The following is a 27,266-nucleotide window of genomic DNA, read 5'->3' as shown; positions in this document are numbered from 1 at the left end:
CCAGGGTGGTGAGGAGATCCCGTGGGATGAGACACAGTACTTGTCCTTTAATAGGGAGAATCTTTTTAAGTTGCCAGAACAGGTAATGGCTTATTGTCATTATGGTGTATCTAAACCACATATAATCTGTTGCTGCTCTGGGCACAAATGCCATAAAAGCTGAACCAACCTTAACAACAAAATGAACATTCAAGGTACTTCAGGAAAAAAATCCTTCTTACTCGAAAGGAATTGAGAAATATTGCCGTAAATGCACTGTTTTCATCTGTAAACACAAATTCTAATGGTAGACCCCTTTTTTGATTCTAGAGGAAATCAATCTACCCTTAAAATCAAGAAGTTGCATAAAAGAGCTAACTTTTTTGTTGAGGACTGCAAGTCCCATAAGTACTGGGACGAGGAAGAGGACTGATGAGTTATGCTGTAGCAGTGGGTAGGCAATTAAGCCTAACAGCCTACACCAGAATGAACCTGGAGGCATAAAAGGCCCCCTCAGGGGCAGGCAATTAGAAGGAGCTGGAACTGTGACTGGAGTGTGTGCAGTAGTAGCAGAGGCAGAAAGAAGAAGGCACAGTGTTGGCAATCCAAGCATGCAGCAGATTTCACCTGCTTGTTCTGAGAGGGTCCTGTTCCCCCAAACTGAGGTGCAGAGGCTGCGCAGCGAAATGTGTACAGGAAGGCTGCCTTTTCCCAAGTGAGCTTAATTGCAGAGGTTGCCGTGCAAGAAACGTGTTGGAGAACAAGGCAAGGAGCTGTTGGAAAGACGTGGGTCTCAGGAGCAAGAGGGGCATCTTATTTAAATGGATGGACCGGAGACACCTTCAACGAAGCACGGTGTAGGTCCAAGTAAAGCCAAAAGCAGTAGAAGGTGAGCAACACGTGGAAAGCGGATCTCAGAAGCCAGTGACTCAAACCTGGCGTTCTGATTCCTTGCGCGAGCACTGCGGGCAACAGTATCCAGCTTAATATTCACTCCTGTAGAAGCAGAAGCGAGCTGAAGTTGTTTGTTGAATCTTTAACAAGGGGACAATGGAAAAGTAGCACTCGCATGTGATCAATATTTCTTATTTCACTCAGGTGAAGAGCAAACGTTGCAAAGGACCATTGTTAAACCCTTAAATCTTTCAAACTTTATGAAGTGGTTGTGTGTCTCATTACGCAGAACAAATGCTACAAAAGCCATTGTTGAACATTTAATCTTTGCAAAATTTACGACGTAGTCATGTGGGTCTAATTTTGCTTTTCACAGGAAGAGTGAACACGCGAACAATCATTACTTATAAAAGAAGCTAAGTGGTTAAATCATGTATCTGCAGTTGTAGAGAATAAGCATTGCCCAAGCCAAGAGTACTCCCCTATTAAGACTGACATCCACCCAAAAAAAGTTCAACCTTGCCTAAGATACAAGTGTGAAAGCATTACCTGAAGCCAAGAGAGTGGCACCAAGGCTTCTGGATAATTATTTAACAGTTGGCAGAGAGGTGAAGGCAACATTGGGGAAGGGAACCTTGCTGGTTGTAAATGTTATTTGATTTTGACACAACCTGTGTTGCCAGAGATGGTAGGAGAAAGAAGTGGATCCGAAGGCAAACCCAGGTTGTTGTGGAAGACAGACGAGAAGCAAAAAGGCTGCCCCTTTTGAAAAGAGATAATCAGAGGAGGAGTACATTGCCTATTTGAAGGTGTTAAAGTACCTTAACGTGAAACTTGTCAGAACCTGTCTTGAGTCCCAAAATACTGACGCTGTGGTGGTATATTTGGTTATTGGTAGATGAAAGACTTCAGTGGTATAAGTGAAGTGGAAAGCTATGAGGCAAAGGAGAATGTCCTCATGGTAAACGCTAGTAAGCGTGACATTGTTGAAGTAGAAGCACTAGGAGGTCATCCCGACAAACATACCTATTGTGATTCCTAATCTTGTGAATAGCGCATAATACGGTTAACCAAGACTTGTGTTCCACTAACATTAATGGAAGATGTATTTCTTTTGAACTGTGTCAAATCTTCTTGGATAACTGGAAATGGTGGCAAAGCATTGTGGCTGGGAAACACATTGATGCTTCTGAGGAAGTGGAAAGTGTTTATTTCACCAAGAAGAAGAGCTATGTTGTTGTTGGAACTTTGGTTAACAAAACTTTACCTTAACATTGAGACTTCAAGAACTGAATTGTAACTTTGCTACCTTTTGATGAACCCTGAAGCTGAATATACCTTGAGTCCTCAGGAAGGAGTTCACCCAAGTTTCAAAAAGGTTATCAAGAAACTGTGAATATCATTGTTGATGTTAATTGAATTTCCATATATTTTGCTTTTTATTTGATGTTTAGTGTGATGGCCAGACATCTTGTGTTAGAGTGTTTCCATTTAGTTTTGTTAGGCAAGGGATAGCGAGGCATTTAATATCATTTATAACTTAATAAAATGGCATGTTTTGAACAATCAAAAAGTTGTCTGCCTTGCATTGCTGACCACTCACAGTATCCCAGCGGGGGACAGGGAAGTGTATTGATTCCCCAGAATGTGGGAGGCAATGTTCAGTGCAGGGAGACTGGTTCTAGCACAGAAGTGGAAAAGTGAGTCAGTATCGACAAAAGCCGACTGGATGACTAAGCTTTGGGACATATTTCTGATTGAAAAGTTGACAGCTATGGTTAACAACTGCATGGGGAAGTTCCATCAGGACTGGGGCATGTTTATTCTGAAATCGGGATGCAGTAAGCCTAGTTTACAGAGCTAGACTGAGGTTGAAGTCTGGGTAGCCATACTAGCATGGGGTAAACCTGTGGGCGTTTGGATCCATGTCGGCACTCCCCATTGATGTGGCTAGACAAGTGATATTGTACCTCCATCCCCCTGCGCTTCCTCCCGTTCTCGTTCCTTCCAACTCTTTGCACCTCTGCACTGGAACGCACTCCCTCTCACAATGCGCTCTACCACGACCTTCACCTCATTTCGCACTTCCCTTAAATCTCTCCTCCACTCTCCTCCTTGAAAACTCCCCCTCTGCCCTTGCTACTTCTCCTCCCCCCTCTCCCTTCCCTTTGATATTCTCTCTTCCCTCTCCTCCTCTTTCTCTCTCACCCATCCATTTCCCTCGTCCAACTCATCTCCACCCCCCCACACCTAATCCCACTCGACTCCGCCCCCCCCACCTTCGGTTAATTGCTCTTTGCACTGTTTGTCAAATGATTCATGATGTAATTTTGCTCCCACTGTTATCTTGTTGTTATCTTGTATTATGTTGTTCCATTGTACAGCGCCTTGGTGTAAAGCGCTCTATAAATAAATACATAAATCAATATTGTTTCATGAGGTTGCATTTGGAAAGCCATTCAAGTAGGAAAGTCGTCTCTGATGAGGTGTGGTGATCACTTTTGAACCTCTGTTTGTCCTCTTTGATGAGTCAAGTAGCTACACGACCAGCTGTGCAAAGTTGAATGGTAGGGCTGGTTGTGGGGCAAGTGAGGGGAGGGCTTGGGGGGTTTTATTTATATTATGCGGAACTTGGAAATAATATGATGTTTTGAACCTTTAACAAAATGTTAATAACAATTAAAGTTATAACAAAAAAGGACTATTGAGGTTGTTCCTCCATGTTTGATATGGATGGGTATAATGGTAGGTCTGTCACGCAAAGCCTCATATGATTAGGACAGTGACGAGGAAGACGACGGACGAGTGGGGCAATGGGTGGCAAAGACATGAGGTATGCTAAAACACTAGCCCAAGTATTTCCAATAGCGGATTCATTCAAAAGTAACAAGCACTGGCAATGCCAACAGTTTGGGCTTTTGCGTAGGCATGGGAAAGGCACTTTCCGGGCACAGCCGTAGTGGTATTAACTGGCCATGGATGGTTGCAGGTGCAAAATGGTGTTAATGCCTTGGCATCTAATAGCAGTGCCTGGCAAATGCCTAATTTGTATACAAAAGCCAAACCTGTTGCTTTAACAATACTTGTTTTTAACAGGACTTCAGTGAAGGACATCAGAGTGCTTATAAATTAAGTGGCTGAAGGCAACCTGGGCAAGATATTTGTATTGCACCAGTAGCGGGTTTACAACCCCAATTAAATCATTAACTGTCAGAAGACTGAAAAAACACTGACAGGCACTTTGAGTGCAAAGTTTGATGGTAAGGCTTGAATAAAGCGAGCGCAAAGAGTTCCCATGAGGAGATGTTTTGGGCGGGCAGGGGCAGGAACCAGGTGGGAATGACCACAGGGATTAACATGACCATGGGCAGTCAATGGGTGGGCAAATAACCGAACACCTACAAATAAACAACCCCTCATTTGCCAGTTCTTCTCATCTGTACTCTAATGCAATAGTTTAGGTTTATAGATGTTGCAAGCAACACCTAATAGCCCAAACTAAAAATTACTATGCTGTTTAATAATACAGTCACCGTGCTCTCGGCTAATCGATAATGGAATCAGTGAAAGTTTGAATGGAGCAAAATGAGCGTGGAGTGAAGAGTTGGCAATAACCAGAGAGCTGCATTGCCCATAAGCCTTACATCAAAACCACTGTACTGCAATAAGACCTGCAATAAGACCTGAAGGAGAAACAATTTTATAAAGCCTTATTGAGGTGATCAGTCTGAGGTTGTAGGGCATATTTTGTTGTCCAACAATGAGAATTATTTAACTGTTAGCACAATTAACATTTAGGGTGAGGAGGATTGGCTGTACCTCTAAGAACTAGTCTGGGAATACGTTTGCATGATATTGAAGCAGAAATGGCTAAAGACAGCACATGCATTTACATACCATCTCCTTTTGCTGGAAAGTCTCCATTTGCTTTATTGGTCCCGAAAACTAGGACAAGATAATAGAGGGCACACAAAATTAGCTTGTACATTTGTTACGGACTGGAGATTTATATGTAAAAAAACACAAACGCAAGACAGAGGACCACGAAGAAATGTAGAACTAATAAGTAATCCCAATTTTGTTTTAGTTTTAAAGATTTCACTATAACATATGAAACACTTTTCAATATAACATAAGAAAAGCTTTCTTTTAGTGAAACAATTAGACTAACTTCATATTCTGCTCAGTAAACATTTGCTTTGAATTATATTGGTAACATATCATTTGAAAAATACTAAAACCAAGAGAAGTCCTGGAATAGTTTGACTTGAGATCCTTCCCACTACAGAGAGTCTAGTACTGGTGGCACTTTGCCGCCACTGACCGCGGCCCATCTCAGGTGTTAAGCAAAGTTTGCATGCAGTACCCTCTGGGACCACTACACACAACTACGACTACAGGTGTAAGCAAAACCAACCTTTTGTATAAGTCTGTACCACACCGTTTTTGGTAGCGAGCTGAGCAGCCAGGCTTATCTCAAGAGGGAATGTGAGCTTGTAGTGAGGTTACACAGAGGTCTACAATTACACGTATTGAAATAGACACTTACACTCAATGTTTCTTGGTAAAACACTCATTAGTTTATTACACAGTCAGTTAGAAAACATTCCCTAAAAGGAGGCAATCAACATCACACGAAAATATACTACAATACTTCACACTAACCGGTTCTGAGACATTTAAACTACTTTGAAGGAGGAGCAAAATGAGGAGTTGGTCCAATGCAATAGGTAGGCCAAAGTCAATGGGCTAGAGTCTTGTATAGGTAAAAACGGTTTAGGTAATTAAACGGAAAAGTCTTTGCCACGGTTCTCAGAAGTAGGTCAAAGAAGAAAGATTCATATGTCGGGTAACAAGCTGACTAGGACTGCAAGTTGACAAAGTTTCACGCACTTTCGCAGTGAGAAGTAAATTCACAGTACCTTAGATTGAAGAAAAAGATGCAGCTGAAGACTTCTGTTCGTGGCAGTTCCTGCAGCTCTCGCTATTCCTGAGCCTCAGTCGTGGGACAAGAGGGAGGACGTCTGGGGACTCCTGCACTGCACGGGGACTGGTCACAAAGCTGGCAAACTGGCAATTCTTTGATTCCGGTAGCTGTATTCAAGCACACAAACTGGTGTCCTTCTCCCTGGTTATTCGGTTTCCTGCAGCACTCTGAGGAAAATACAACCAGCTCCGAGAATGGTGTCCAGGTGGCTTAAAAGTTGATTGGTCCCACCAACTCAATGGGAGAAGTCGTCCTTGAAGGGCTTCTCTGTCGATATGAACTTGGCGATTCAGACCTGCACCAGGGCTTCAAAGTGCAAACCGACAGTCCAGGAGTTGCAGCACCCATCCTCTTCCAGCTCGTCTTTGGTTCTTCCGTTCCAGTGGTCGACTCTGCCTTCCAAGCCAAGTGACTCACCTTTTAAACAGTTTTATCCCAATCATTCCAGCCTAGCTGCCACTCACCCAGCAGGGTGAATGTCCTTGTCGGACAGTCAGCCAGCCAATCACGCCAAAGTGCATTTGGGTCTCCTACGAGACTAAGTACAGGGAGATTTGGGCACCTCCCTCACTTCCTGCCCACCCCAGACACTCGGGCGTCAGAGGCGGTCTTCAGTCCCTAAGCCCGCCAAAGGCGTAGGAACAAAGGGACCAAACCTAGTTTGGCGTGCAGAGACAAACTCTAGAAGGACCTTTCCAAAAAGAAACAGCAAATAACGAAGACCGGGACCTGTTTTTACCGAGGGGGCTTGGACGCCATCTTGAAAAACATGGCTCCCGCTATTTAACGCTACGGTTGTTCGCGGTCGGGAAAAATCATGGTAGTTTGTTGTAAACCCACTGCTACAGCCATTTTGATAGGAAAGGGTAGCATTTGACTGCTACATGAGTTTCTAGACACAGGGGATACTAGGGGATACCTGGGTCTAGGAATTTAAAAAGACTAGTAAAGTCAATTTAAGTTTACTTTCTCTGGGAAACAGTAGTTTATCCCAGAGAAGGTATTTAAACCTTAGGACAGCCTAAAAGGCTTTCCTGTGTCACCGCACTGAGGGTGCTGTGTGAAACATATGAAAAAATGATGCCTATGGAGTTATCTAAAACCCCTTAATCAAAGAGCACAAGAGTAAAATACAAATCAAAATACATGAGACCGTGGGAAAAAATGGCTCACACTCTCTCCATGTAAAAAAATCAAGTCCTCAAAATCCAGTAAAGTTGCTGGGGGACTCTAAGGTGAAGGGAATTAGCACATTTATGAGATTTCTCCCTAACACTTCATATCACATGTCCTGTTTAATGTCTACTATGTTCAACCTCTGACAAAGCTGATCTTCTCCCACGGTTTCATGTGTTACTCTTACACCGACGAAACACACATTCTGGTGTGCCATGACCTTAACCTTCCTGAGTCGGCAACCAGGTTCAAGGCTTGTCTGGAAGCCATGGGCGAATGGATGCAGAACAACTGGCTTGAGTTGAACAGGGTGTTAGGCTCACCTGCTCTCTGCGGGGAAGTTGGGGCACAGTTGGAGCCCTCCCTGGATTCGGCTCCCCGGGATCGACTCTCTCTCCCCCAGCTGCTGCCAAGCACACTGCTCTGGATGTTGGTACTGCCCCTGCGAGAACACGAGTGGCAATGAGAAGGGTGTGGATGTATCGTGACTCCCCTCTGACCTTTTGTGCCAAAATGAGGTAAGTAAGCATTTCCCAATATAGGCTCACCTGATATATAGTGAGGGTGAGCTCTCCGTCCTGCTTCTTATCAGCAGGGGCACTTCGAGATGACCCAGTTTTTTCACTGGTCCAATGATGTGGTGGCCCAGGCCAGCTGTGACCAAACCACTTCGAAGGTATTGTTCATATAATTATTAATGTCTTTTCACATGATTTAAGTTTGTATCCTTAACAACGTCTTTTTGTCCCTTATAGATGATGGTGGCCCAGCGGAGCTGTTGGAGGACTTGACGTGTTCCCAAGAAGATGGCAAGTTGGAATCTTAAGGTATGCGCTAGATGCGATGGCGCGCAACCTTAACAAATGTCCTTATTAGATTTAGAACCGTATTTGTCTTTCCTCCTGCGGGTATAGTCTGCCGGCGCTTGGAGAAGAGTTGCGGTGTGCTGACCTGTTGGCCGTTGAAGGATGCCTGTGATCGCGACGAAGCTGGCCGTGTAGAACTCCCGAGTTGGTGTCCGAGCTGAGGGTCGGGTAAGGCGTGCAGCCGGTGGTTGTATTCCACGAGCCAGGTAAGTGCGCTCTGGTCGCTCGCGGATGGAGTCACTGCGAGCCGTTAAGAGACGCTTCAGCAATGGTTCTGCTGGTTCTGAGGGAGGAAACGGGTAAGTAGCGCCTCCGCAATGGTTTTGCTGGCTCTGCAGGTAAAATACTTCTCTGCGATGGTTTTTCTGGAAGACAGGCAAGATGCTTCTCCGAGATGGTTTCGGTGGTAATCAGGTAAGAGGCTTCTCCGAGATGGCTTCACTGGAAAACAGGTAAAGTGCTTCTCAGTCGACGGTGAGCGTTAAGCTGCTTAAGCGGAATAACGCAAAGCGTTGGCCTGTGGGCGGGGTAGGCTTAAATAACCTGGTCCCAGACATGCCCCCTTGCTCTGATAGATGCTTCCACCCTGCCACTCCCAAATGATGCTGCACATGCAGCTTCATGGATTCCTATGGCCACGCCCGCCCCAGATGCACGTGGATGACTACTGTGAGATGGTATAACACGTGCCCAAGGAAAAAAGTGTGCAGAGCACACTTTCTTATGCGCCTGGTGCCAAAGGCGCCAGGACTGGGTCCAACTGGACCCTTTAGGGGATGTGAACTGGGGTTCCTGTCCAGTGGCCATGACACAGGGCTAAAGCGGAGGTGTTGGTGGTTGGTCCCCCTTCTGCCTCTGCCCTGTGAACTTCTGACTTCTGGCCTCTTTCCTTGGCTCCCCTCCCTGTTCCCATCATGGTGGTGAGGGATCTGGGTACAAATGTCTTCTACCCTCTCTATGGAATAGCAGGTTAGCACCATCTCCAAACGCCCTATTTCCAGCTTAAACTCCTTTGGAAAAGCCTCGCGTTCATCCTGGCTCAGACTAGTGTTAGGGAGAATTCTCATCCAAGGGATAAATTCCCTCTACCTTAGAGTCCTCAAGCTCTTTTGCTATATTTTGGGACTTTGAACTTTTCATTTTCAATGTTTTTTCTGTTTTTGTTTCTTTAGATATGGAGTTTTAGACAACTCCATAGGCATCATATTTTTCTTGTGTGTCACACAGCACCTTCAGTGCAGAGGCACAGGGATGTCTTTCAGACTTCCCAAGGTTTAAATATCTTCCCTGGGACCGACTACCGTAAAGTTAAATTGACTTTGATAGTCTTTTTAAATTCATAGACCAAGCACAAACTATCTTCCTATAGAGTGATGGAGGGGTTAACTAGCATCCCCTATGTCTAAACACTCATAACAGTCAAATGTTACCCCTTCCTTTTGAAATGGCTGGTGGCAGTGGTTTTACAACAAACTACCAGGATTTTTCCGACCACGAACACCAGTAGCTAAAAATCGGGTCAGCCATGTTTTTCAATATGGCGCCCAAGACCCCTCTGTAAAAACAGACTCTGGTCATCTTTTTTTGCCATTTCTTTTACAAAATGTCCTTTTTGTGTTTAACTCTGAGCACCAAACCAGGTTTGGTCCCTTTGTTTGATGCCCTTTGGTGGGCTTCAGTGCTGAAGCCCTCCTCTGGCGCCTGAGTGTCTGGGGTGGACAGGATGTGAGGGAAGTGCCCGAGGAGATCTGAATGCACTTTGGCGTGATTGGCTGGCTGACTGTCCGGCAAGGACAGCCACCCTGCTGGGCGAGTGGCAGCTAGGCTAGAATGAATGGGAGAAAACTGTTTAAAGCAGGTCTCTGGGACTTGGAAGGCAGAGTCGACCACTGAAACGAAAGAACTGAAGACAAGCCTAAGGAAGACGACTGCTGCAACTCCTGGCCCTGTTGTTTGCCCAGTGAAGCCCTGCTGCAGGTCCGACTTGCCTGAAACTCCCTCGACAGAGAAGACCCTTCAAGGAGGACTTCTTTCCTTGAGCTGGTGGGGACAACCAACTCGCAAGCCACCTGGACACTGTCTCCATACTGGTCGAATTTTCTTCAGAGTGCTGTTGAAAACCAGATAGCCAGTGAGAAGGATACCAGTTTGTGGACTTTAAGGCACTCACACCTTAAAACCAACATTTAGCCAAGCTTGTGGCTTCTTTCCTGGGCAGTGCAGGAACCTCCCGACATCCTCCTTCTTGTGCCCACGACTGAAGCTCAGGAACAGCGAGATCTGCAGGAACTGCCAGGAACAACTGCCTCAGCTACAGCTTTTCTTCATCCATAAGGTACTGTGCAAACGCGGTGTGGAAATCCTTTCTGCAGTGGTGAAAGTTTGTGAAACGTACCCAACTTTGGAGTCTTGTTCACTCCTATACCGACATATAACTGGCAAACTACTTCTAAGAACATTGGCAAAGACTTAACCGTTTACTACCAGAACTGTGCTATCCTATCCAAGACACTGAACCATTGACTTTGGCCCGGGCCTATTGAATTGAATTGCCTCTTGTAGTGAACTGAAACTATTTGCCCTGTCTCTGAAAAGTAATTGTGTTTTGATTCTTAGAACCTTTGTTTTTCTACCCCTTTTGAAAGTTACTGAAGTGCCATTTTGCTCCCACTTCAGTGAAGCCTAACTTGTTCAGAAACTTATAAATTGTGAACTGTAGTGTATTATAGTGTGATATTGAGCTGCTTCTTACTGGTGGAACGTTTTCTAACTAAATGTGTAAATAAATGTATATGGGTTGGAGGCTTGCCAGGTTTGAGTAGGACCATTATCGGGGGGGGGGGAGCCTGCCAACCTCGCCTGCCTCCTCCCACATGGCCATCAAGTGAGGGATCAGTAGGAATTTGAATTGTTTGTAGAATTCAATTGGGAGGCCGTCTGAGCCCGGGGACTTGCCAGATAATGAATCGATGGCTTCTGAAAATTCCTCAGGGGTGAACGGCCTCTCAAGGGAGATGCTGGCTTCGGAGGAGAGAACCGAGAGAGGAAGTCTCTCTAGGTAGGAGTCGATCTCTGCTGTCGGGACATTCTCAGGTTTTGAGTAGAGGGATTCGTAAAATGCTAAGAATTCAGAGTTAATGTCTTGGGGCAATGTGGCTGGGGTGCCATTGGGTCTCTCTATAGCGGGTATGTTGGCGAAGGAGCCTGGCTAAAATTCGACCTGGCCGTTCTCCCTCCCCATATTTTCTCACAAGGCTAGGGTTATCCTGGAATCTCACCTCCCGCTCGGCCAAAGAGCGAAACGTGTCCAGTTTTGAACCCAATGATGCTAGGCTCTCGGGGGATTGATGCAACGCTTATTGGGACTCAAGAGTAGCGGGTGATGATTCGCTTTTCATGATATCTCCACAAATTACTTTCAGGATACCGTTTTCTTTGGAGATGGCGATACCCCTGATGTAGGCTTTAAAGGATTCCCTGAAGGTGGCCTGTGATGAGACTGAATTGGTATTGAATTCAAAGAAGTCCTCGATGGAGGACTCCAGTTCGGAGCTAAAGGCTGCATCTAGCAGGGAGTGAGGTTTCATTTTCCAATATCTAATTCTGTCCTGGTCTTGGCCCCAGCACAAGGAAATGATCACCAGTGAATGGTCGGAGAGGATTCTATGGAGAATTGAAAGGTGTGATAAGTTTCTTATTAATATGTCTGATATGAGCCATCTGTCGATCCTGGAGTGTGAGTCGTGTACTGAGGAATAAAAGGAATACGCTCGGAAATCGGGGTACATTAGTCTCCATGCGTCTACAATCGAAAGATGGGGAAGTGATGTCAAAATAGAGTGGGCTGCTTTGGAGAGTTGGCGGGGTCTGGAGCCCGATCTATCCAAGTTAACATCTAGTATTGTATTGAAATCGCCACGCCATAGGATTGTGATCAGGGGAAAGCTTTCCAAGAGCGAGGCTAGGTGTAGGCAGAAATCGGGGTCATCAATATTAGGACCATAAATGTTTTATAGAACCACCTCCCTATTCTACAGGGTGCCCTGGAGCAGCACATACCTGCCCTGTGGGTCGACTTGTGAGGAGTTGCAGATAAAGTTAAGGCTTCTTTGGATCAGCATCATAACTGCCCGACTCTGGGTAGAATAGCTGGTGTAGTACCTCTGGGGACCCCACAGTTTAGGTAATTTTTCGCACTGATCAGAGCATGCGTGCGTCTCCTGTAGACAGAGGATTTTAACGCCATGACGCTCAGCATGAAGTTGTAACGGTCTCATTTTCTTATAATTTCCCAACCCCCATGCATTCCAGCTCATGAATGTTAGACTATTATCACCCATCAGTGTGGAGATACTGCTTTAGCTTTAACTTTCAACGGGGTGGCAGCCAACAAGAGCAAGTCTGATATGGCCGTAGAACTCTGCCAGTATGCATCTGACCTGGCACTGTTTCATGCTCTACTTCCTTCGTGTATGCCAAGCCTTTTTTAACATAACACCCGACCCATCCCACCCCCACCTACATCCCTCCCCCAAACAGAGGAATGATAACCCAAAACCCCAATAACAGAAACCAAATCAACGGCATCGACGCCTGGGGGCCTGTGAGCTGGCCTCGCGGCAGTGCTCCGGACTGGGGGTGTTTAAGGATAATAATGGTGCTTAGTGAAAAGAACAAGCATAAACATAGTCAGGAACTTATACAGTGTAGATCAGCACGTCATTAAAACGGATTGAATAATTTGTGCATTGCTGAAAAAGATAGATCTTCTGTGCGTTTGGGCGCCGAAGGCCTCTTGCCCAGTAAGGATTCAATTGAAAACCATAACATTAATCAGAAAGGCGTTGCAGGGGAGAGTCAACCGGGAAAGTGATCATCTATGAATCTGGAGGCCTCTTCTGGGATTGTGAAGAAGAACACCTGATTGGTGTGTTCGATTCTCAGCTTGGCGGGGTATAGCATGGAGTACTTGCCCCCCGGGTCGCAAAGTCTCTTTTTGACAGCCAGGAAGGTTTTGCGTTCCTGCTGTACGGCCACAGAAAAGTCAGGGTACAAGTGGATCCTGGAGGACCCCAGAAATAGTTCACCTTTGGCTCTCGCCGCCCAGAGGAGGGCGTTCCAATCACGAAAATTTAAGATTCTAGCTATGATGGGACGTGGAGGTGCACCAGGTTTGGGCTTTGTTGTTCAGGCACGGTGAGCTCTTTCCACTGCAAACTGCGGCGAGAGCTTTGGGGAGTCCAGAAGTGATAGAAGTGTGCGCTCCGCGTAATCTTCCATGGGTTCCTTAATGCCATCTTCGGGCACACCAATTAAGCGGAGGTTATTTCGTCTTGAACGCGATTCAAGTTCTTCATTCTTTTTAACCACCTCAAGTACACGATTCGAGAGTGAGGAGATTTCTGCCCGAAGAGCGCCCAGGTCATCCTCAGTGGCACTCACCCTCGTCTCCATTTCGGCCACCCGGCCATCCGTTTTCTCATTTTTGGGCTTTAATGGAGGATATAGTGCCATTCATGTTGTCTAGTTTGGTGTGAAGAGTAGTGAACCCTTCGCAGATGAACTCAAGCATCTTCTGTGAGTCATCGGAGGCCAGAAGGACCGAGGTGGTGGGTTTGAGCCCCAGTGCTCCCCAGTCGATTTAGACAGAGTTTTTGCAAACATGTTAATGGAGCTTTGTTTCCCCCCCACCGACCCCCACGTTCCTTGTGTCATGGTATCAAACAGGGGGAATCTCGACGTTGGAGCTGGCAGAGGGGGAGGTGAAGTATACAAGAAAGCTGGGAGGTCTCAGATGGCAATAGGGAAGTTGAGTGGAGGTAGCCACGGTCCTTTGCAAATCTTTAGTGGGTTTCTCCGGATGGGATGTGGCCTCCCACGTAGGTTCAACCAAGTAAGTATGCACCTGGAGGGTTAGTACCCTCATAGGATATGTCTGGAGCTTTAATTTGCCTGTGTGCGTTGAAGTCCCAGTTGATCCACACCACTGATTTTTGAATGCATGCGCCTCTCAATAGGGATCTCTCATAAGGATTCCGTGCACTAGAGTGTGTGCCAGGAGATCAGCAATGCACAGGTGGAATTCAGGCTCAGTCCGGGGCCGCCCCACCCCACAGAGCCCCACGCGACAGTCCAGATGTCCGCCTCACCGGCAAGAAGGGTATATGGAGGAGAGTCAGTGACAGTGAATGGTGCTCATCCGCACCCCGCTGCTGAAGGTGGTAAATTTCAGGGCCCTGAAGGTATTGTGGGGTATCAGTACGCCTCTGTGGAAGCAGCAGGGTAGAAGTAGTGCTGAGGGGTTCCACCGGGGTAGAGGGGATAAAAACAAGCCGGCGCCCCCGGCTGACCGGATTGCCGCAAACACTTCTCTCCCCACGGCTCGCCGTGCGTGTCATGCGAGAGGGCGGCCCCCACCACCCGGAGCACAGCAGCAGAAGCGGGATCAGGGAGACCGCAGGGCGGGCGATGACTTGCGGACCCTCACAGAAGGCACGCACTGGGGGGCCCCCCAGAACTCCTTGCAGGGCCTACCTTGATCTAGGCTGTGTCCCGTCTCGACGGCAGGTGGCGAGAGGGGGGCCACAGCAGTGCCAAGGGCCGAGCTAGGTGCCGGCGCAACGGCTCCCCTGCACTCCGCAGTCCAAAGCCCCACCAGCAGGAAGAGTCATCTGGGGAACAGGCGCCAAGAGCCAGTCAGAGAGGGCGCCTAGGTGTCCTCCGGCCGTGTGCCGCCAGCGCGATAGAGGTGGTGTTCTCTGGTGGTGGATGTCTTCGTCTCTGGCGGTGTGGGGATTGCCCCGCGGCCCCCAGCAGCCCCGAGGGTGGCGTCGCTCCCCGGTTGCCAAGCACGTCTCCGGAGCTGGGCAGCACAAGGAGGCGCGCGGGCAGGCCAGGGCAGGGCAGTGCCGCCCCTCCCCCAGCAGGCCCGCAGGACCTCGTCCCAAAGTTTTCGGTCACCTGGTGTTGAAAGTCAGGTGAAGTCTGCAGATGTGGTCTGTGCGCCAATCACCTCGGTATGAGGAGAATTCACAGCACCGCAATGGATAAATGTCGGAAAGGATATTCCCCAGAACGGAGCTCGACGCTTAGGTGGCCATACTCATCGAGCGCAACAGTGCCCCCCCTATTCTCCATTTCCTTCTTAAAATGTAAATGTCTTTCCTGCTAGAAGGCATTGCATTCCTCGAACAAATGCTGAATTGATTCCATCGACCCTTTCCCTTTATAGAGTCTACACAGTGTTTGTTGAATCCATTAATCCACGCCTTATCAAAATCTCACTTGTAGGGAACTAATTCCAGTGAAGCCTCATAATAAGCAAATGAAAGTGGCGGTTTGGGAATTGCATCAAATATGGTGCTATCTCACCTCCAACACTTTTATTAATGGCCGCAGTATAATATTCTAATTGACACTATTTTGATTGCAAAATTGTTACGGAAATTAACAGAAAATAGAATACATTTGTAGCAAAGTGGCCACAATGGTTGTTCCGGACGTAACCTGTGGACGCCAGAATTATTATACAACTCCAATAGTCCCTTGCTGTTGACTATACTGGCAAGAGCCAATAATGGTTGTAGGCTAAAGCATCTTGTGAGCCAAAGGTTGCAGACCCCTTTCTCAGACACTAATAACTATATTTACATTGGCCGCCTAAAACACCTGAAGGTAGAAATTAAAAGATTTTCAGGGAGACCACTAGGGGGCCCGGAGCAAGATGTCCCCCTTAAGAGCGGAGCTCCTAGCCCGGCTGACAATCTATTATTTGCAGCCACCCCCTGATGGGCCGTATCTGACCCTTGAGCCCATTGGAAAACCGTGATATAAGTGGAGCCCACCTGCTGCTCCAAAGCGGGCGCATAGAGGGGTCAGAGAGAGTCTAGGCCCCCAAAAAAGACAACATATGGGCAGGCTGCAAAGTGCTTTGACAGGGTACCCGCTCCAACTGGTAGTGGGCAACCACGAGGCAAGGGAGAAGGAGGCCCCCACTACAAATGGCGTCAGCCTTTACGAAATACCAGGCCAGGTACAGGCGGCCCGCTGACTGCAGAAGGGGCTCATCATCCCGGGAGGGGACAGACATGAGATAGCGCAGGAGTGGGCCCGCCGATGCTGCTGGGGGTGCCATCTGCCCAGAGGAGAAGATTGTGGTGAAGTGGAGAGGACTCCCCTAAGCCCAGGACATGCAGGAAACGCAGCATGCAGGTCAACAACACATCTTTGGTAGGCCGTGTAGTGGAGTGGGGACATTGGAGACCCACACAGCCCGGGGGAGACACTGCAGGGATAGAACAGTAGTTTTGAGACGTCCATGTCTGGGGGCAGAACACCATCTGCAGCTGCCCATCTGAAAGGGGAAAGGGAAGGCATCACTGTAACGGCAGAGGGCCCCCCCTCCCAGAGAAGTGCATGGAGTGTGGTGTGAGGGTTGGCGGCACCCCCTGGAGAGGCTGAGTGGTGACGGAGAGGGGACAGAGGCCCAGGCAGTTTGGAGGTGACAAACTTGTGAAGGGAAGGAGATACTGCCGGGCCCACACCTGAGGGCAGAATATTGGAGAAGGGCAGCAGCCCCCCACGGGCGCACTGTGGGGGGAGTGCTGGATTGCCTAGTCTGTGTACGAGGGAATTCATGGGCCATCTATTAAGGGGCTATATTTACCACTTGACAGCGAGAGAAGAACCCCCTGATCCCTCCTGGGAAGGAAGCCGAGGAGGATTATGCCCGCCCATGGCTGGTAAAGAAAAGGAGGACGGGGCCCAATGGATTTGGATTATTTATAAAGCGCAACCAGGCCCAGGGGCATACGGGCGCGTGAATTTTTGAACATGTTACATAGGAGTACAATTACGTTAGAAGCAGTAGGCAACAGTTACAATAGTTGTGGTTACGAAAAAATACATACATTAATGTACAGGCATACATGTTACAATTTCAGGCAGTGGGCCAAAGGTGCGACAGACAGTAATATTATCTACAATATGTACAATGGGAGGTGAAAGTCTAAGCTTAAGGATGTTAAGCTGACGATGTATCCCGGTCGTGAAGCCAACGTTTGGTGTTACGTTTAAAAAGGTTGAAGGAGGTTATAGACCTGATTGGAGCAGGTAGTGTGTTCCAGAGCTTTGAGGCTTGTACAGGGAAACTGACTCCTCCCGAATTATGGAGTTTGAACCTCGGTATGGACATGGTGTTAACTTGAGCTGTTCTGAGTGGTCTTGAGGATGTGTGTGGGGTAAGTTGATTAGAGATGTAAGATGGTGCTAGGTTAGTCCTGGCTTTGTGGGTAAGGGCAAGAACTTTGAGGGATATTCTGTGCTCTATTGGGAGCCAGTGCAGGTTACGTCTAGTCTCAGAGATATGCGACTTCTTAGGGATGTTGAGGGCTGCCCTAATGGCGTTATTTTGCGTTACTTGTAGTTTGTGAATATTTTTGCGGCTGGTGCCTAAATAAAGGGCATTACAACAGTCTACTTTGGACAAGACTAACGTTCTAGCGAGAGTAATGCAGTTAGGTGTGGAGATAAACGGCCTGCATGCGGTAATGAGTTTGCATGTGTAGGCGGCTGATGACACTTCTGCATTGGTTTGTTTAGTGAAGGATAATGTGGCATCGAGGTAGATACCAAGGGTTTTAGTATTGTTGGAGACAAGGATGGGGTTACCATCAATAGTGAACGATTTGAAGGCAGTATTTAGCTTTTTTAGCTTAGCGTGCGTGCCAAGGATAATCAACTCAGTTTTTTCATCATTGAGACAAAGTCCATGGTATGCCATCCACGCTTGTATTACTGCGTATATTTCATTGAGGGTTTTGCTATCATTTTCATAGTCGCCCGTGATAGGAATGAGGTCATGGGAGGTCTACAACAGGATGTTAGACAATCTTGATTGAACCAAATGCTTTCCGTGCTGAAGTCCAATCCTTCATGGCTGCAGTTAGTGAACGCATTGCAAAAGTGGAAAACCCTAGATTGAGACCCTAGAAAATAATCAGCAGGCAGCTGACATTACGAAGGTGGAGCTCGAGGAGAGAATTAAGGAATTGGAGGCTAAAGTGAGAAGCCAGGAGCAAGCTGGATGACGTTGAGAATAAGGAGAGGCTTAACAACCTACAGATATGGGGTCTTCCGTCTTCTGACACTGAAACGCCTGCAACTCTCGGGCACTCAATAGGACAACTCCTGAAGAAAATTTTCGGACCCAGACATGATCTTGAGATCCCGTTTGACAGAGTCCATAGAGAAGCAGAAGCCCAGGGGGTTAGGGAGGATTCTCATAAATGTGCTAATTCCTTTCAACTTAGAGACCCCCAGCAACTTTGCTGGATTTTGAGGACATGATTTGTTTTACCTGGAGAGAGTGTGAGCCTTTTTTCCACACTCTTGTGTATTTTGATGAGTGTTTTACTCTTGTGTTCTTTGATTATGGGGTTTTAGATAACTCTATAGACATCTTTTAATATGTGTCACACAGCACCCTCAGTGCAGTGACACAGGGAAGCCTTTTAGGCTGTCCCAAGGTTTAAACACCTTCTCTGGGATAAACTACGGTTTCCAAGAGAAAGTAAAGTTCTATTTAGTTTACTAGTCTTTGTAAATTTCTAGACCCAGCACACACTACCTTCCAATAGAGTGCTGGAGGGGTTACCTAGTATCCCCTGTGTCTAGGAACTCATGTAGCAGCCCTCTGCTACCCTCTCCTCTTGAAATGGCAGTGGTTTTACAACAAACTACCATGATTTTTCCCGACCGCAAACAGTAGCATTAAATCATAGGAGCCATGTTTTTCAAGATGGCGTCTGATCCCCCCCTCTGCAAAAACAGGTCCCGGTCTTCTTTTTTTTGCCATTTCTTTTTGGGTAGGTCCTTCTAGAGTTTGTCTCTGTGTGCCAAACTAGGTTTGGTCCCTTTGTTTCTATGCCTTTGGTGAGCTTCAGGACTGAAGACTGCCTCTGGTGTCTGGGGTGGGCAGGAAGTGACGGAGGTGCCTGAAACTCCCTGTGCTTAGTCTCCTAGGAGACCCAAATGCACTCTGGCACGATTGTCTGGCGGACTGTCCGGCAAGGACAGCCACCCTGCTGGGTGAGTGGCAGCTAGGCTAGAATGAAAGGGATAAAACTGTTTAAAAGGCGAGTCTCTTGGCTTGGAAGGCAGCGTTGACCACTGGAATGAAAGAACCAAAGACGAGTTGGAAGAGGACGGCTGAAGCAGCTACTGGACCGTTGGTTTGCCCGGTGGAGCCCTGCTGCAGGTCTGAAGTCAATGTAGTCACTTTGCCATAAAGATACTAGAGTACATTTTTACTCAATGAGAACGTACTGTAAATGGAAGTGCCTCGTCAAAGTGAGAATTTACTTTACATGGGTTGACCTCAAATACCACATTTTGATGAATGCTGAAAAGAATTCCCCTGCCTGGTTTAGTCACCCTAGCTTAGTCCTCCTCACATGGCAGTGGACCATCACAGTGGCTCATCATAGGCCAGTGTTGGGGGTCTAAACTCCCCACTATACCAGGCCGCTAGGGGAGGCCAGCCCTAAAGCTTTTAAAACTGCCAATCCCAGGGCAATACTGTACCACCACTTCCCAATTGAGGCAGCCTGAAGCTTTCACTGAACATACCACTGAACAGGAGACCAGGACCCAGTTTCCTTCAGGACAGTACCATTTGGGCTATTGCTTTGGTTCATTTACATTCGAGTTGTCCTTTGTTGCCACAAATCCTCTGATAAAAGATAGTTAACTATAATGTATGGTCTTGGCGTTGGAGATATTTATGAGGCAACAATCAATGTTACAGCATTCTTTCATCGACAGATCAACAGTCGTTTTTATGTACACTTTACTGAAATATATTTTTTTGGGCGGGGCAGATAAGGGGTTGGAGGTGTCGGGAATAGTTAAAATAGGTGCGGGCATGGGAATTAAAAAATAAAAATGTTGATGACTTATTTCAGCAAAGTGTATTTATTCGTAAAAATACTAGTCATAAAAATGACTGGCGATGAAATGACATAGAACCCAATCAACACAGGGAATTCATTCATTCCCCAATAAAGAGCACCACAACATTAACTCAATTTATTGGATTTATTTCACTACCCCTGCTCTGACGCATTTCACACCACTATCAGTCTTCACCCCTGTGCAATAGATAAGCCAAGAATCAGGTCAGTGTGCAAAAAGAATGTATATATCTATTATTTAATAGACAAAATCAATATAGCAGAAAAATAATCACTACACAGCACCTTACTCTGCAGCACAAACTTTAATACAAAGAAGTTGAACACTAGTCACTCTTCACAAAATAACCAAACTCAATATATGTATTTTCAATCCTGCTCTCATGTAAAAAGACACACTGTTCAAATAAGCACTTCAAAAAGATGGGGTCACTCACATAACACCTAATGTAAATATTTAAGCAGCACCCTGGACATGACAGAACAATTCTTTACTTTATATTTCACATGGAGTTTACTTTAAATAACATGTAGCACTTTTCAAATTTGCAAAACACTTCATGTGCAATGCTATTCAGCTCAGCTATTACTAACAAGGTTCCACCAACTTTTAACAAAGGGGGCGTGGCTTGGCAGCCATGGAATAGGCTGCATCTCCTGTGAGCTCTGTGATCCGACAATTGATCCGTGGAAGCGCATGCAATCTGACTGCAGAGCCCTGCCTCAAAGGAACACAAAGCGTATATAAAGGAGCAGGGACCATGAGATGTGTACCAGCAGGAGAAATTATACACTATGGCAGGAGAAATTGCACTTTGTAACTCGGGTCGCGAGCCGTGAAACTGACAACAAGATGGCGGCGACCCGAGACAAAGAGACCCTCTAAGAAGGCTATCGTGTTGGAGAAGCGGGCCGCCGGTAAACAGATGGCCTGAACAGCGCCGAGTGGAGCGGAGCGGCTGCGACAGTGCTGCTATATTGGCCTGTGAGTAGAGGGGGCTATGCACGGAAAATCCCTGTTACACACAGCCGGCGGCCCGGCCGTACAGAACTTTCAGCTGAGCGCTCTGTGGGCGCCCCGTGGGTGAAGTACAGCTCAGCAAGACGAGCCACGACCCTGGCCCAGATGTGCGGGTGGCAGGGCAGCAACCCCCAGGGTAACACGGCATATATGCGCGAGATGCACTTGGACACTGGTGGAGGACGGCTGCACTCGGGAATTATTTTGACGGAGGAGCAGGCCGCCGAAACAAAGCCAGTACTTCTGTGAGGAGCCTAAAAGCAGGTGCGGCGCGGCTGCATTTGCCCTGCGACAGACAAGTCTCGCATAGAGCAGCAGGCAGCCCCGACAGCACATACCTCCAAGCGGAGCATCGTAGGCCCTCTGCCAGGGCTCTCTGGGTGTGCTACGGGTGGCGGACCGCTCAGAGGGTGAGCCGCGGATCCGGCCGAGAGCCCAGTAGTGCGGGAGGCACGGCGCAAGTTGCGCTCAAACACTGGCAGATGACGGCTGCACCCGGGAGTACATCTATGGTGGGTGCAAGACTACGAACATGCAGCCGGAGTTGAGAACCCCATGGCTCATTGTTCCGGGCAGGCCTTGATAGCCTCAGCAGGACAACGTGCACAGGGCCCGTGGAGGGGCATGAACCAGAGGCTGCAGGGGCAGCTCATCACACTGCAGCATGAAGGGAGGATAGGGTACCCTCTGCACACAATGGACTGCAGTGACAACCAGGTGGGCAACCCAGGAAATAGGTCAGATCACATTGGCCAGCCTCTGAAACGTTGTGACCCCAACAGGGGTGCACAAGGGCAAGTCCTCAGATGACACAGGGCAAACCCAGCAGGCGGAAGTCACCACAATCACGCTCTGCAAATGTGACAATCCAGGCAGCGCAGAACGTAGAAAGGAGCAACCTGCAGCAAACATTAAGCCTGCAACTTGAGGGCAGCCCCTCATACTACCTCAAGACACCGGGCCCGGGACTGGCCTGCCCTCGATAGGGGTAGACTGGTGGCAAGGCCGGAAGAAATAACCAGCCACACGCCAACGCCAGACAGACAGCGCCTTGGGGAGAAGTGTGCTTAGAGTACTGAGGCCAGGGACTTCCCGTGTGAAGAGTGGTAACCAAGATTAGGATACCAGAAGTGCCCAAGCACATTGGAGGAAGTGCACACACTCGTACCTCCGTACAACAGTTGCAAGATCGGCCCCCCAGAGGGACGCACTTGAGCTGTGCGACAACGAGGTGGCGAGGTACATTACCAGGAGTCAACAGCGGAGGGAGTGAGGTGACGTTCTTCCACAGGAACCAAGGTGATCAGACACACAGCAACGCTCACACAATGGCCCAGAAGGGAGGCAAAAGTAAAGTGAAGCAGCCGACCATGGACATATTCACTAAAGCACAGCAGCCCCCAACCACGCCATCACAGGCTGACGCCACAACGCAAGATTAAGCGAGCTTGCCAAGAGACGATCAACGGATCCTCGCAGCCATCACGGAACTAAAAACCTCTTGGGGGACGGCTATGGCTGAGCTGAAAGAGGCACTGGAAGCCAAGATAGAGGCTGTGGGAATTGACGTCAATCTACTAAGGCAAGATATGAGGGTGCTAGCAGACCGAACAAGTGGCCTGGAGAGTGCTGTCAAGACAAATACAGAGGCAATTGCCGCCAATACGAGAGAGGTCCATATACTGAAACAACAGGTGGCCAACCTGGAAAACCGAGCAGAAGAAGCGGAAGGATGCACTAGACGCAGCAACATACGAGTGATAGGCTTACCGTAGAGAGAAGAAGGCACACACCCCATGGATTACGTCGAGAACATGCTACTCCAGGAAATGGGAGCTGGCAAACTTTCACAGGGGTTCGCAGTTGAGCGGGCACACAAGGCCCAGACGAGAAGGCCTCAACCTGGGGCTCCGCCCTGTGCCATCATCGCCAAAATCTTGAACTAGAGAGACCGGGAGAAGATTCTTGAATTCTTCCAGAAAGGCAGAACCATAATCTGGGCGTCAGCTATGATCACAGCTTACCCGGTCTACACCATGCTGGTACAGAGACAGCGATTCAACTATGTGGCCGTTAAAAGAAGAATGCGCAAAGCTGGGTTGAAATACATGCTCCTCTACCCTGTAAAATTGAAAGTCTTGCATAAAGGGAAAGCCCACTTTTTCGACACCCCTGAGGAAGCTGCAAACTGGTTGGACACGCAAGGATGCCCAGAGGCGGAAGAAGACCGAGACCAAGAGACACAGGCTAAGTGATCCGACACATGGGTACGGAAAGGGGAGGGATATACATACTAGGAGCAAAAAAGCAATGGGGGCTAAGGCCGGGGGGCAGAAAGGGGGGAGTCACCTGTATATGCGCACTCGCTGAGTGAACAATGTGGACTGGAATATAGAGGCGAGTAGATTAAGCAGGTGAAGCACAGCACAGTGACTCCTATTTCGGGGACACCGGACAAATGCGTTCTAACCCCATTAGGTGTATTAGGAGGTGAGCCGATAGGGCAGCATCTCCCCACTGGGTTCCTAGTACGGGCAGCTCTGAGAAAGGGGCCAGAAGTGGGGGAGCCTGAGATCCAGGGATGGAGCTGGGCAACAGTTGGGAAGGGAAAGGGGGGAGGGAAGTGGGGAGTTTGGTTGAGGCTGGGAATAAGAAAGGGAGGGAGGGAGTTGGGGGAAGTGGTAGTGGGGCGGGAGGGGGGAGACGAGGGAGTTGGGGAGTTTGAAGTGAGAGTGGTAGGAGATCGAGCATACACCAGCGTGCCTCTTCGCATAAACCAGATTATGCATTCTTGGGTGGAGGATCACGGAGAGATAGTTGGGGGCAAGGACCGAAAGGGTGATGGGCGACCTTAGGTAACCTGGAATGTCCGGGGCCTCAATTCCTACTTGAAGAGGAATAAAGTGATCATGTACTTGAGGAGGCATAACATAGATATAGCTCTGTTACAAGAGACACACCTTACTAAGGAGAAACTGGAGGCTGTCAAAAAAAGATGGAAAGGTACCACTACAGGTTCAACATACTCAGCATATGCAAGGGGGGGATGATCATCTGGGTGGCACCACAAGTGCCTCTCCAGACATTACAGACTACGGTGGAACCAGATCGAAGGATAGTAGCGCTCCGAGGGCTGTTGGAGAACAGAGAACTTAGTATTATAAACACACATGCCCCCAACCAAGACACCGTGACCTACTATAAATCGCTCTATGGGAAAATCAGCCCCCTCACAGGCGGGGCGATCATATGTGGGGGTGGGGGGAGGGACTTTAACTGTACGTTGGATCCCACACTGGATAGGTCGGACACGAAACTAGTCAAACCTACCCCGGCAGCAAGAGCGTTACAGGCCCTACTCAGAGACTTTGGGCTCGAGGATATCTGGAGAAGACAGCACCCAACAGCAAGACACTACTCACACTATGCGGCCCCACATAATTTGTACACGAGGTTGGACTATGTATTTATTACCCCCGAAATAGTGGGAGAAATTGTGAGCTCAGAATACAAAGCCAGGATATTATCGGACCACTCCCCTTTGGTCCTGGAATGGCGTCACCAGCCCCCAAGAGATACAATTCCTACATGGAGACTTAGAGCTGAGGCACTGAGGGATGCCACATTCCGAGACGATCTACGAGAAGAGATAATAAGCTACTTTGAGCACAACACGGGTAGCGTAGATTCAGAAGGAGCCGCCATATCCAAATCTAAGGGGCTTCAGGGAGGCATAGAGCATGAGCTGCGGGACATAGAAAAGAGACTTGAAAGAATGATGGATAAAGATGGAACTTCACAGGAGCAGGAGGATGAGGTGCGACAACTACAAGTGGCTAGCCGGGAATTATGGGAGAGGCTAAGCAATTTGAATTACAAGAAATACATTGAAAGTCAGCACGCTGGAGGGTCAAACCGGGAAGGCTCTTAGCATGGTTATACAAAAAAAGAGGCACCTAGGCCCGCCATCAGAGAGATAGTGGGAGAGGCGGGACAAGTCTGGAATACCCAGGAAACGGTGAATGAGGGCTTCCTTAGATTTTATAAACACCTCTATGCAGACAAGGGGGAGAACATGGAGAGAGAAACACAGGAGATCCTGGAAGACATTGGCTTGTCAAAACTAAGCGCGGAAAAAAGGGAGAACTTAGACGCTCCAGTCACACTGGAAGAACCTGAAGCAGTGGTGATGCATCTGCCCACTTGCAAGGCTCCAGTTATGGATGGGCTCCCAGTGAGTTTTATAAAAACATATAAACAGGAGATCCTTCCCCCACTACTGGCAATGCTAAATGAGGCGTATGAGAAAGACTGCCAGAATCACAGAGAGGCGGTAATCATCCCTCTGCTCAAACCGGACAAGCCTATCGCAGGTCATACAGACCACTATCCATGCTGAACCAAGACAGTAAAATTCTCACGGCAGTACTCGCAAATAGATGTAAGCTGGTGATAAATAAGCTAATACACCCTGATCAAACTGGGTACGTCCCGGGCAGGAGCATTTCTGACAACCACAGGAGGCACCATCATATCATAGAACAGACAGAGAATGACCCAAATTAAATAGCAGTAGTCTCGCTAGACGCAGTCAAGGCCTTTGACTCGGTTCGGTGGCCATGGCTGATGGCAGCCTTAAAGGAATATGCGATGGGGCCTGGGTACCTGCGGTGGGCAAAAATGCTATATAGCTCCCCCTTGGCTAGAGTAAAAATGGGAGCAATCATCTCAGAGAAGTGGCAACTAAGTAGAGGCATGAGACAGGGGTGCCCATGGCCCCCGATGCTGTATATCCTTGCGCTCGAGTCGCTCGCAATTTATCTAAGACAGCAATACAGTGAGATTGGGGTGCACACCAAAGGGTAGAAGGAGAATAAACAGATAAGGTGGCTGCCTTTAGGCCCTCACAACCAGGTGGAATCTAGACAGTAGGAGTAACATTCAGTAGATCCTAACCCGAGGACTAGGGATGCCATGGTTAGGGAGGGTCATACTTTATAGAGGTGAGAGAAAGAGGGACAACCTTTAGCACCCGGTCAAGAAAATGAATAAAAACCCTTGAACCTCTTTTGGCGTTTGTGTGTTATGGAGTCCACCCATTCCAAAAGGGTCAATGCATGGGCATGTATTTCAGCAAAGAGGGCTTAAATGTGTGACAACTCATGGGATACAGTAATCGGAGAATGGGGCCCAGACTTCATCGAATTTTGATAGTGATTCATTCAAGTTGGCCAACACTTTTTCCACAGTCCAATTTTTCCAGCTCTTTCCCCACCACCAGGTGTACTGAGGTCCTTCAGAGTTCTTCCAGTTACGTGCCATGGCAAGCCTGGCTGGTTTACATACGTGTGTAGTAGGGGTTGCCAAATATTCAGACAAATAATAAACTTCTGCACCAGTACTACAGTGCTTAATGGAAGCTGCAGCCCACTTATATCCTGCATCGGTAATGTTGTGGTGGTCCTCTCCCAAAGCACGTGTGCCCTAGGGTGCCCATTTCCCCACACCCTCTCCCATAAAGTAGAGAAAGATCTGGCAGGAACCTACTGTGCAATGTTGGGTGCAATATCTTAAATATATCTTATATTAACTTTTAAACGGATGCTTCTCCAAATTCTGGGGTACCCCCTTCATCTTTCAAGCTCCTTATCCATTTAATTTAAATACTTTATTTGGTGCGAAAATCAAAGTAAAAAATACATATCAAAACACAGTCAAATTCCTAATCCATTCTCAAAGCTAAAAATAATTAATTTACAGTAAACATCATACATCCATTCGAAACGGATAAAATCAGATTAAAATAAAGCAGATTTTAACATCTTAACTAGATGAGAGCAAGCTTGCAGCCTCTTAAGTAACAAAAACAAAAATAGCAGTCTATTCAACAAGCAAAGGGCTACTGGGAATACAACCTGATGCATAATCAAACCCTTACAGAATGTTACTGCTTCACTGGTGGAATGTACCCCAGACTCCTGGAGCAATGGTCTTAGATAATTACCTCTCGGAGCTATCAGTCTTCCATAAAAAACAATAAATGCACAAACATTTCCATAGCGGAATCACATAGGTGGCATATACCTGACCCCATCCCCTGACCCCAAGTCTGAAAATGGACAGAGGTAATGTTCCCGTCCTAAATCAGACATACAGAGATATTTCAGATGCTGGGCATATATAACTAAGATAGCTCTCAAAGCCATAATATGTTCTACCCTCTAAATAATCCAAGCCCAATGTAAGCTTTATAGCAGTTTCGGTCATCCTTACTCCTTTCCTTACGCTACTGATTTCTTAATCCTCAAAATAACAGATTCATCAATATTGTCCGGGGTTTCAAGCTTCTTATTAAGTTCCTGGACCATATA

General features: G+C 47.6%; 1 protein-coding gene across 2 annotated transcripts in view; it reads right to left on the bottom strand.

The window, feature by feature from the left end:
- LOC138514123 (protein NEDD1-like) overlaps positions 1 to 27,266 on the bottom strand; it is a 1,022,049-nt gene that overhangs the window by 176,606 nt on the left and 818,177 nt on the right. For both annotated transcript variants that reach the window (XM_069629422.1, XM_069629421.1), the window contains exon 10: positions 4,771 to 4,818. In XM_069629422.1, the coding sequence (XP_069485523.1) occupies positions 4,771 to 4,818 (48 nt within the window). The remainder of the gene's footprint in view (positions 1 to 4,770; positions 4,819 to 27,266) is intronic.

This window comes from Ambystoma mexicanum, chromosome 12, assembly GCF_040938575.1.
Source record: "Ambystoma mexicanum isolate Mex_15411 chromosome 12, UKY_AmexF1_1, whole genome shotgun sequence".
Lineage (NCBI taxonomy): Eukaryota > Metazoa > Chordata > Amphibia > Caudata > Ambystomatidae > Ambystoma > Ambystoma mexicanum.
This window is presented reverse-complemented; position numbering and strand designations above follow the sequence as displayed.